General features: G+C 60.9%; 1 protein-coding gene and 1 long non-coding RNA gene across 2 annotated transcripts in view; one reads left to right on the top strand and one right to left on the bottom strand.

Moving 5' to 3' along the window:
• Positions 1 to 336: 336 nt before the first annotated feature.
• Positions 337 to 11,160, bottom strand: part of SDK2 (sidekick cell adhesion molecule 2) — a 218,337-nt gene continuing 207,513 nt past the window's right edge. The window contains exons 44-45 of the mRNA XM_080680029.1: positions 10,230 to 10,356; positions 337 to 1,269 (exon numbers count right to left, since the gene is read on the bottom strand). Coding sequence (XP_080536155.1) covers positions 916 to 1,269; positions 10,230 to 10,356 — 481 coding nt within the window. The 3' untranslated portion in view covers positions 337 to 915. The remainder of the gene's footprint in view (positions 1,270 to 10,229; positions 10,357 to 11,160) is intronic.
• On the top strand, positions 2,426 to 7,104 carry LOC308254105. Its single transcript, XR_013961198.1, has 3 exons — positions 2,426 to 2,954; positions 3,198 to 3,381; positions 6,121 to 7,104. It is a non-coding gene; the product is annotated as an uncharacterized lncRNA (long non-coding RNA).

The raw sequence follows: 11,160 nt of genomic DNA, 5'->3' as shown, positions 1-11,160 counted from the left end.
GTGAGGAGGGGGGCAGTGAGGGTGAGGAGGGGGGCAGTGGGGGTGAAGAGGGGGGCAGTGAGGGTGAGGGGGGGCAGTGAGGGTGAGGAGGGGGGCAGTGGGGGTGAGGAGGGGGGCAGTGGGGGTGAGGAGGGGGGCAGTGAGGGTGAGGGGGGGCAGTGAGGGTGAGGAGGGGGGCAGTGGGGGTGAAGAGGGGGGCAGTGAGGGTGAGGGGGGGCAGTGAGGGTGAGGAGGGGGGCAGTGAGGGTGAGGAGCAGGGCAGTGGGGGTGAGGAGGGGGGCAGTGAGGGTGAGGAGCAGGGCAGTGGGGGTGAGGAGGGGGGCAGTGAGGGTGAGGAGCAGGGCAGTGGGGGTGAGGAGGGGGGCAGTGGGGGTGAAGAGGGGGGCAGTGAGGGTGAGGAGCGGGGCAGGGGGCAGCAGGGACCATCAACGCCTGCTAGTAACAGGGCCCCACGTGGCAGTGGGTGGGTGAAGAGAGAGGAGAGCTGTGCCCAGTGACACCCATCCTTGCATAGCACCAGCCGGCCGCGGGCCCAGCGCTCCATCCGGCACATGCCGGAAGCGGGGCAGCCGGTCAGGGTTCCAGAAGCTTCCCCCCTCAGCCAGGCCTGCCTTGCAGCCCTCTGGCCCTGAGCTTCTTCTCCCCCTCTCCCCAGGGGCCCAACCCACTCCTGTGCACCCCGGCTGCTCCCCCAGCTCTGCGCCCACCCGCAGTCACGAAGCTGGCCGACTGCTGGCCGCACGTGGGCTCCTGGTTGTCTTCCCCCTCCTTCCCCCTCCGGCTCCGCTGGCCCTGGGACCTCTGGAAAAATAAACTCAGGAGGTGAACAGTTGCCTTGGTTTCCTGTTCTCTGGCAGGAGGTGCGGGGACGGTGGAGGGGAGGCCGGTGCCGTCTTCCTTGTTTCTCTCAGGATGTCAAACGAACGATGAAAATCCTGCTATCGGAGCCCGGGAGCCGGGGGCCAGGCTGCTGGGGGGGCGGTAGAGGGTGCTCTGCTGGCTCGGGGGGTTCGGGGGGTTCTGGGGCGTTGGGGTCCGACTGGCCTTGGGCCGGAAGAGGCTGCCCTGCTGGATGCCGCTGCTGTTGGCCGCGGTGGCGTGGTCCGGCTCCCCCGAGTCACTCTCCGTGTAGCTGTAGGCCTGGGCCCGCGAGATGCCCTTCTGCTGCCGCCGCCACGAGTTGTAGTAGGTGGGGTCGCTGATGTAGTGGTTGACGAAGGAGTGGGCCTTCTGGTGGTTCGGGTCGACCTCGTACTCGCTGTCGCTTCCCTGGGGGGACAGAGATCGGGAGTCAGGGGCCCCGTGGGGACGGGCGGCGTGCTCGGCGCTGGGAGGCGCAGAGGGCTCTGGTCTGACTGTCCCCTGGCCTCGTCCAGCCCCGGACCGGGGGCCTCCCCGCACTGCCCGAGGGTATGGTGCCCCCTTTGGCCTGCGCTGTGCTTCCTTCAGAGCAGGTCCTGGCACAGAGTCTGCGGATTTTGGTATTTTGGGTGTGAATCCTCACCCCGAGGATATTTCTCCATTGATTTTTTTAAAAAATATATTTTATTGATTTTTTTTTACAGAGGGAAGAGAGAGGGATAGAGAGTTAGAAACATCGATGAGAGAGAAACATCGATCAGCTGCCTCCTGCATACCCTCCACGGGAGATGTGCCCGCAACCAAGGTACATGCCCTCGACCAGAATCGAACCCGGGACCCCTCAGTCCGCAGGCCGACGCTCTATCCACTGAGCCAAACCGGTTTCGGCTCTCCACTGATTTTTAAAGAGAGTGGAAGAGAGAGGGAACAACAGAGAGGAATATCGAGGTGCGAGAAACGTATCGATTGGTTGACTCCTGCACCCGCCTTGACCAGGGTCCGTGCCTGGGAGGAACCTGAGTTACAAGCCCTTGACAGGAATTGAACCCGGGACCCTTCGGTCCGCAGGTCGACGCTCTACCCACTGAGCCAAACGGGCTAGGGCTCAATATGTGCCTTTTGTGTCTGGCTTCTTCCCCTCAGCAGAGTGTTTTTGAGTTGAATTAATCCTGCCTTTATTTTTGGTATTTCTCATGCTTTCACATCTGCTGACCCTGAGGGACTGCCCCTCCCAGGGCGGGTCCATCCTCAGACGATGAGGTGATTTCAGAGCCCACAGCCCACGGAATGGGCTCCCACATGCTCACCCACTATTCCCTGGTCCTGATCACCCAGGTCCAGCCCCTACCCCCCCAGAGCCCCTGAATTTATTTGGCCTCCCCTACGCCTGCTTTCCCGGCTTTGACTTTCCTGTGGGCCCCACAGTCAAGGCTCCTACCCAGGTCTTCTTCCCGCTCCCCTGCCTGCTGGCCGCCCTGGGGTTTCCCGGGTGGGGGGGGGGCCCTGCGTGGCACCGTGTGTGTGCCTTCTTCTTGGGAACGGTGAGTAGCAAACTCTCTTTCAGGGGCCGCTGTCTCCCGACCTGTTGGGCTCACCAGACCTGAATGATACTGAGTGCCTGCCCAGGTCCAGCCCCTGACTTCCTGCGTGACTGGGGCCAGGGCCGGGGCCAGGAGGGAAGACTGTAGAGGCTCCTGGCACTGCCCACCCACGTGGGATCCGGAATGAAAGCCACACTCAATCATACAACAAGCATGAGAACAAGAGCCGCAAGCGTTCTGGCTGTTCACCCGATGACCATCCCGAAGCTTTTGAAAAGAGATGTAACGCATTACGCTTGTTCTTAGCATTGCTGGCACCTGGGTCTCCTTGGCTTGCACTCCATCCGCCTATCGGAGAACCATCACGAGGCAAGAGTCAATCTGGGACGCGAAGTAAAACAGCATCGGGATCTGAATGGTGTAGCTAAAAATAGCGGATGCCCCTCCCCCACCCCACGCTCCCGGCAGTGTTTGGAGAACCAAGAAGGCAGCAGATGGGACCGCCCTTACAACTAACTCTCTGGGAGAGAGGCACCCGGATGTCAGCAAACGGTACACGCCAAACAAAATACAGCTCAGGGCCCTGGCCCGGGGGGCTCAGCTGGTTAGAGCATCATCCCGATACGCCAAGGTTGTGGGTTCAATCTCTTGGTCGGGGCACCTACAAGGAGCAACCAATGAATGCGTGAATAAGTGGGACAACACATTGATGCCTCTCTCTCTCTCTCTCTCTCTCTCTTTCTCCCCCTTCCTTTGTTTCTCCCCCTCCTCCCCCATTCCTCTGTCTCTCCAAAGAAAATGCCGTTCCGAAGACTGGACTCAGGTTGCCTTATCTCTGCCCAGCAAATGCGTGCTTGCAGCAGCAGCAAGGGAGTGTCATCACCCTCAATAAAACACACTCGAGAAACATACTACCGCGAGGAGCACAGTGAGCCCAGCGCAAAGGACTCTGGGAGGATCAGCATGTCCTGCTTTGCAGGTAAGGAAGCGGGAGAGTTGGCCTTGCCCACCCGGTCCGAGCCACGGGATCTGTCATGTGCACGTGTTCTCGGGGACCCAAAGTCCTTTATGGCATCTAGACCCTCAAGAGCAGTATGTACCATGCACAGAACCATCATGACACCATCTGTGGAAACGTGACCTGGGTTACCTGCTGAATTGTCACACCTCTGCCTTCTGCCCAGGGCTGCCCAATTTCTCCAAAGCCCACACCTGCCCAGAGGTTACAAGACGGGGAATGAGAGCCTGGTCCCCTCCTGGGTGATACGTTCTCCCTGGTCAGCTGCGAATTTATGTCTGCTGGCCCCTCTCCTCCTCCACCCCCGCCACAGTCCCTGCCGCTGACCCTCACCCTCCTCACCCCTCTTCCCAGCAGAAAACCCCAAGACCAAGACAACGGGAAGTCCCTGGCTGGTCTCCCCGGGACGGGGTGCAGCACCATAGGAGCCCCTTTCTTTGCCTCCTGCCCAGCTGCCGGGCCAGGAGGGAACAAAGGGGCCGTGCAGACACAGGGCTCCATATGCCGAGAGTGGGAGGCGGGGAGGGGGGGCACCCGATGCTGGGCTGTGGTGAGGTTGGCCCGGAAGCAGAGAGGTCTGGGCAGCCAGTAGCGATGCCATGAGGCAGGAGGCGGGGGGTCCCTCTGGTCCAGGGGCAGCGAGGGTTGGTGAGTGTCGCGGGGGGGGGGGTGCCCACAGTCTCTCCAGCAGGGCACCCCCTGACTGGCTGGGATAGTTGCTAGGGGTTTGAGAACTCTGGCCGGCCTTGGGCCTCCGTCTTGGGGAGGAATCGCTAGACCACTTCGGGCCCATCCCAGAGGGGATGGTGTCTGGGTAGGAGGTGACTGTGGCAGGGCATGCCAACTCCGCTCCTTCCGGGCTCGGTACGCATGGACCCATCCCGGGGCCTCTCTGGGCCTCAGCATCCCTGTCTGCAAGATGGGTGGGTCCCCGCAGGCCAGAGGGTGAGATGAGCTCCATGGGCAAGAAGGCTGTGGAAGGTCTTGTTAGGGAGAGAGTGAGGGTGGGTCTGGGTGGGAGGCGCCTGGAAGCCCCACCAGGAGGGATCAGAAGAGGCCAAGGGGGTGGGGGAGGCTGACTCTGCTGGGGCAGCTCCCACCTCTCCCCTCCCCCATATCTCACCCCTTCTCTAATGGGGAGGCCTGTCTGGGAGGCTGGGGAACTGGCCTCTCGGCCCTCTTGGGGGGCTCAGATCCCAAAGCCCATTCATCCCATCATCTCCCTGGTGCCTGCTACCATCTGTTGAGCACCTACTGTGTGCCAGACACTCTGTGGGGCCGCATTCCTGATGGGGGCGGGGAAAGGGAGGGAAGGAAGAGCTGGTAGCCAAATGGGCTGGGGGCTAGCTGCCCGCCTGCCTCCTCCTCCCCCGCTTTCCCAGGCCAAAGGAGGGGGTTCCTGCATCAGCGCCTGCTCTCGGCCTCCTTCTCAGCGAACATCTGTTTCTTTTCTGGGTGGGGGTGGGGTGAGAAGAGAAGAAAGCGAGGGGGACCAGGAGCTCCATTCGGGCTTTCCACTCTCGAGCTCGGCCCTCGGTAATTGAATGCAGCTTCCCAGTAACAGCCCAGCACAAAGGGGGCCTTTCATGGGCAGCCCCGCCAGGCGGCCAGGCAATCAGGCAACTGTCTCAGTTCTGGGCCTCTTAACAGCTCCTCAAAGCTACTCAATCAGCAATTACCAGGGCCTGGGGGTGGGGGAGGTGGGGGGAGGGGGGGGAGGCAGAGGGGGGAAGCTCAGACTCCAGGCCTGGTGATGGGAGCCAGGAGGGGCCCAGCAGGAGGAAGGACCCCAAGAAAAGACAGGAACAAAAGAGAGGGAGCAAAGGAAAGAAAGCCTTTTGCTTTTCTGCTCGTTTCTAGAGGCGGGAATTTGGCACAAACTCAGCAGGCGATGGGAGGGCACCATACAGGCTTGCGGCCCGTGTGGAGACCCTGGCGCCGGGCAGGGTGCCCTCGTCCTGCTGGATCTCACCAGGTCATGCAGGAACAGCTTGCCCAGATGACAGGAGGTCACCCCGTACACCTTTAGACTGGTCCCAGGGCTGTGGTCTCAGGCGCTGCCGGCACCCAGTCCAGCCGGAAGCCGGCGTGCGTCTGTCCCCTCGGATGCCCTTACCCTGGAGCGAGCCTCTCCTGCACAGGCTGTCGGGGGATCAGCGGTGGGGCAGGGTGGGGGACATGCTAAGCGTCTCCCTCCTCTGGTTGCCCTCTGGAGGCACAGTTTTGTCAGGGCGCTGGGCTCCTGGTACTAAAATAGCCGGGAATCTCCCATGAATGTCCTTGGGAACATTCATCTCGGACACAATGTCACACAGGCTACCTGCGCCCTTACAGATCAGGTGACAGCCAATGTGTGCCTGTCCTCGGCTGTCAGAGGCCTCCCTGTGGCCAGGGGAGTGTGGGGTGCGCGGTGGGGTCAGGGTGCATCTCCCCTCTATGCCGGGCAGCTGGGTGGGGAGGCCAGGCTGCAGGGGACCCGGCCTCAGAGCCAGCCGGAACTAGGCTTAAATCTTCACTGGCTGCATTTCTGAGCTCTGTGACCAAAGGCATGCTGTTTGGCTCCAGAGCCTCAGTTTCCCCAGCTGTTAAGTGGGGATCTTCCCATTTGCATGGCAGGGTGGTGAGACGTTAAAGGAGGACGTAGAAAGCACAAGGCTCGGCACAGCAGGTGCCCAACAAGTGGCATCTCCTCCCCCGCAGGCTCTCTTGGTCCGGCCTGCAGTGTGTCTATAGTTCGGCACAATCTGGGCTTCTCCCGGCTAAGGAGAAGCGGGAGACGGGCCTCACGGAACCTACAAGACTCGTGGTCCAAGCTGATGGCCAAGAGCAAACACCGACAAAGCACGGGACATACTCAGCAGAGAGGGGGCGGTGGCAGAACTCAGGTGGGACTTCTGAGAATGAGCGTGGCTTCATTCACCACCACGGCAGCCGGACACGGACCCGCACTCCTCCCTTCTACGCATGAGCCAGTCCTGTCACACGTCCAGCCGAAATGCCACCTCCTCCAGGCAGCCCTCCGTGGGCTTCCAGGAGAATCCGACCTTCCCCCAGGATTTCTCCTCGCCACAGGAAACAGGAAGCCCTTGGCTCACCACTTTCCTCCTGAAGTTAGTTACTGTGGTGACATTACTTGAGTGAGACATGAAAACGTTGATTATTTACACACATGGGGTCTTCCCTCATAGATCACAATACAACATTCGTAAGAGCCTGTCTTGCTCATTACTGGAGCCGCCACCTGTAAACAGGGCCTGGTACTGTTCAGCGGGTGCAGAACAAACATCTGCTGGACAAATGCACCAAGGAAGGAATGAAGGGGCTCCATGGAGGGCCAATCCCATGCTTATCCCTCCCAGGCGCCACACAGGGCCCAACCTGTGCGTGGCGCACAGTAGGTGTGCAGGAGGCCTAGAGGTGGAGCCTGGCTTTCTTTAGAGGGCTCCCCCAGCCATTCTTCTCCTTGTCTTTACCTGAAAATAGCGATAAACCCACCAGGTTTCCTAGAGCAGCGGTCACCAACCTTTCGGACCTCAAGGACCACCAGTGGTCTGTAGACCACCAGCTGTTCTACAGGGTTGAGTGGTGCCATTCTGGAATAATCCTTGGCATCACTCCTGGAGAGGACTCCATAAATGTTCACGATTTTGATTGGGTGCTCAATAAAAACGACATAAAATCTCATTTGTCCTGTATGTTTTTGTACTTCTCCACATCGGCTTAATGCCATTGTAACGAGCTTAGCGGGGCCGCCAGGATCGCACGGAGAACAGGGCAGCGATCAGGAGCGGGTGCCTGGCGGGGAACTTCCTTTCCATGGAGCCTTTCTCGTGTGTTAACCAGGAAACGTGCATTCCAAGCTTGGGCTCTTACTTTGAAAATGAAGTTGGAAGGAAGCCACACTTCGTTTTTAGAAGTTCCATCAAACAAGCCACAGGCCCTTTAAGCCTCAGCCTTGTGTGTCTCCCCCTCCCCGCCCCCCGCCCGCCAGGCCTGGAACCCCTTCTCCCTCAGCTCTGGAGGCCCAGCCCCCACCCCCACCCCGTGCCCACTGGGGACAGCCAGCCCCCTAGCCTTCACCACAGCCTGTCACGGCCTTTCTCACATCCTATCATGTGTGTCTGTTTATAAGAACCGGGGACATTTTGTTTATGACCGACCGTATCACAGGGAACCGGCTGGCAAATTTCCACCCGTGTTGGAGAGGGCGTGTTGGGTGGTCTGACTTAGAACATAAACCAGGCGGTACACGCACGGCTCACCCTCAGAGGACCTGGGGGGAGCGGGCTTCAAACGACAGGGTCTCCAGAGCAGCCCATGGAGGGGCGCCCGCTGTCCCTGACGCTGAGGGACATGCCCCTGAGAAACCATCCTAGCAGGATGAATATGGTGGGGCACCCACCATGAGCCCCAGATGGAAAGTCACAACAGGGGACGCCCCACAATCCACACACTATCTGCAGTCAGGCGAGAGACGAATCACAGGATCTCCTTATGCTGGGGACAAGGGCCCACAGGGAGGCCGGCCCTCGGGGAGCTCCCGGGAGCCAGGGCTGCGTCCCATCATCTCCATGGTCTCAGGGTACAGGCTCAAGAGTGAGTGTAGGGAAGTCAGCGGCTGCTCACCTCCTGCACCCACCACCCTCACCACCCAGACAGACACCGACATCCGGGCCTCCTTAGCTGTCAGGGAACAAATTCCCACCTGACCCGGACGCACAGGGGACAGGCTGCAGTGGAAGGACCGTTCCAGAGCAAGCAGACCGGAATGGTCCCGCCTGGCACTGCCCAGGCCCGATTCTCGCTTAACGCATCCCTGGGACAACACTGGGCAGACGGAGCTGAATGCCTTATGTCTTTGAACTTTACCTTGACTAGGCAGGGGTCCTCAAACTACGGCCCGCGGGCCCCATGTGGCCCGCCGAGGACATTTATCCGGCCCGCCGGGTGCCGCTGCCTGTCCTGCTTAGCAGCCGATGCGTCCCGGCCCGCAGTGCGCATAGGAATTCGTTCATAGTTTTTTTTTTAAACTATAGTCCGGCCCTCCAACGGTCTGAGGGACAGTGAACTGGCCCCCTGTTTAAAAAGTTTGAGGACCCCTGGACTAGAGTCTATCAGCCTTGGGCAAACTACGGCCCGCGGGCCGGATCCGGCTGTTCTATACGGTTCTCTTGCTCTCCCCTCCGCTCCTTTACTTTGAATTTATATTAGTTCACACAAACACTCCATCCATGCTTTTGTTCCGGCCCTCCGGTCCAGTTTAAGAACCCATTGTGGCCCTCGAGTCAAAAAGTTTGCCCACCCCTGGAACTGCTCACCACCGTGTTCGGGGAGAAAGAAAAACCACGCTTCAGGGAAGCCTGGCCTTGTGAGTCCCCGTATGCACGTGGCTGCAAGGAGTTAAATTCTCCTAACGGGATGCCGGGCCTGAGTCACATGAGTCCCGGGAGCCAGGCTGAGCTGGTGTCTCTGTCCCTGCCAGCGGAATGGGGGCGTGAGCTCCCGCCTCGCTGGCTCCGCCGAGCCCATCAGAAACCCTGGAACCGAACAAGGCAGCCGTGGGCGAGGGGCCCTGGTCCATGGGGCCCACAAGCCCGATCCCAGGCTGGCTGGCACCTCCCACACGGCCCACAGCCCTACTCCCTGCTGGCATCTCTTCCTTCTCATCCTCTCCCAGGCCCGGACAGAAGGTCCAGGGCATGGGACACAGTGGCCTTTCTCGGTCCTTCCTGGGCAACCACCAGGCTTGGTCAAGAGCAAGAGGGCTGGAGTGGGAGGCCGTGACATCACCTCATCGGAACGCACTCAGCCCCCTCTCCCCTCAGCCTGGGACAGAGTGTCCCCGCATAGCCCACCTAATGGCAGCCTCTCGAAGGCTCTGTCTCCCAGAGGCACCGTCCCCTTCTTAATAATGTGAGCTGCCGCACGCCAGGCCCTGTGCTAAGCTTCTCTCTGCCTAATCTCAGCGGATCCTCCCACAGCCCCACCAGAGCCTGTTGTTACCCTGTCCATTCCACAGATGGGGACACTGAGGCTCAGAGAGGTTCTCTACCACACCCAGGATGCCCCAGCTCATTGGCAGCAGAGCCAGGATTCAAATTCAGGTCCGAACCTCCAAAGCAGGGGTCCTCAAAACTATGGCCCGTGGGCCACATGCGGCCCGGCGGGTGCCGCTGCCTGTCCTGCTTAGCAGCCGACTCGTCCCAGGCCCACAGTGCACATAGGAATTTGTTCAGTTTTTTTTTAAACTATAGTCCGGCCCTCCAACGGTCTGAGGGACAGTGAACTGGCCCCCTGTTTAAAAAGTTTGAGGACCCCTGCTCCAAAGCTTTGATGCCTTCCCAGTCCCTGCTGCTTCCCAGCCGTGGGGCTCCAGGGCACCAGCCTTCCATTTCTGGGGCTCATTCTGACCCTGACTAGCTCAGTGTATTGGTTCCCTGGGCCCTGGCAAGACAGGCTGCTGTGTCAACCTCCCTCTCCTCGCCTTCCCGGGCCTTGACAGGCCAGAGCCACTGAGCGACTGAGCACGGGGTGCCTCCTGAGAGCGGGAGGACCATGGTCTCGGGGTGTCTTCCGTGATCACGGTTCCAGGGACCCCATGAGCCCCGGGTGCAAACTCTGAGCAGAGCCTGGGAGGTGGCAGCTGGCCTGTATCCGACTTGTACATCGTTTGCTGGGGCCCCTGCGTCGCTATGGCCCACAAAGGGGAGGAGGAGGGAGGTCCAGGCCACCGGACGGGCCACCGGACAGGCCGCCATGCAGGCCTGCTCTCGGGAGGGGCTGCTCCACCCCCGTCCAGGGCCCCTCACCTGAGAGTCGGAGACTTCCGAGGGCTTCTCCGTCAGGCTGCTGCTCTCGGCCTGGATGAGGTCGTTGTACTTGGTGACATCTTCATCCGAGTAGTGCAGGCTGCCGGGGCTCGGCCGGGGCGGAGACCTAGAGGGAGGCGGGTGGGGGCTGAGAGGTGGCCTCATCCAGAGCAGCCTCCTCTGGTCCCTGGTCCGGGGAGGCCACCGAGAGGCCTGGAGGCATGAAGGCCCTCGGATCCCTCACGCTCCTGTGCCTGCTCTTCACAGGCCTGTGCCGTGGAAGGTGGCACTGGGGTGGGGGCCCCGCCTGGGGTGGGGGAGGCTCAGGGTGCTGAGGGTGCTGGGCTGAGTTCTTGAATGAGCTCCAGGGAAGTATGTGTGTGTAGGGGGGGAGCGGGGGGGGGGGGCGCAGCTTGATTCTCCACCTATGCTTCTAGGACCGCAGGCCTTAGCATCACCTGCAGGGAATGTGACACAGCACCCTAGGCCCCCGAGACCTCCTGAATCGGACTCTCACGGGAGGCCTGAGACCGGCGCTGCAGACAAACCCCACGCACTTCCTAAACGCACAAGGTGAGCTTCAGAGTCGGCACCGGGGTCAGAGTGCCAGGAAAGCACGGCCTCCCTCCCTCAGATCGGCTCAGAGATCGCAGTGGTTCCCGGCTATGCCACGCCCGCCTTTGAAAACTCAGCCCTGGGGAGAGGCGTGCATTTCCGGGGGAGGGAGAGGCCTGGCTGCGAGTCACCAGAGGAAACACGCCTGGCACTCCTGCCATGGATGGAGGCCTGCAGGCCGGAGGCCGGGGCTGCGGGCTCCTGGGCCACCTGGGCTGAGGGTGAGGAGTGGGCAGGCCTTTCACCACTCTGCCCTCAGGACGGGGTGCAAGGGGGGACTGCCCAGGGCCTGACACCCCAGCATCTGCCCAGCCTG

The sequence above is a fragment of the Plecotus auritus genome (genome assembly GCF_963455305.1).
Source record: "Plecotus auritus genome assembly, chromosome: 7".
Classification (NCBI taxonomy): Eukaryota; Metazoa; Chordata; class Mammalia; order Chiroptera; family Vespertilionidae; genus Plecotus; species Plecotus auritus.
Note: the sequence above shows the minus strand (reverse complement) of the source record. Positions and strands in the feature narration are given on the sequence as shown.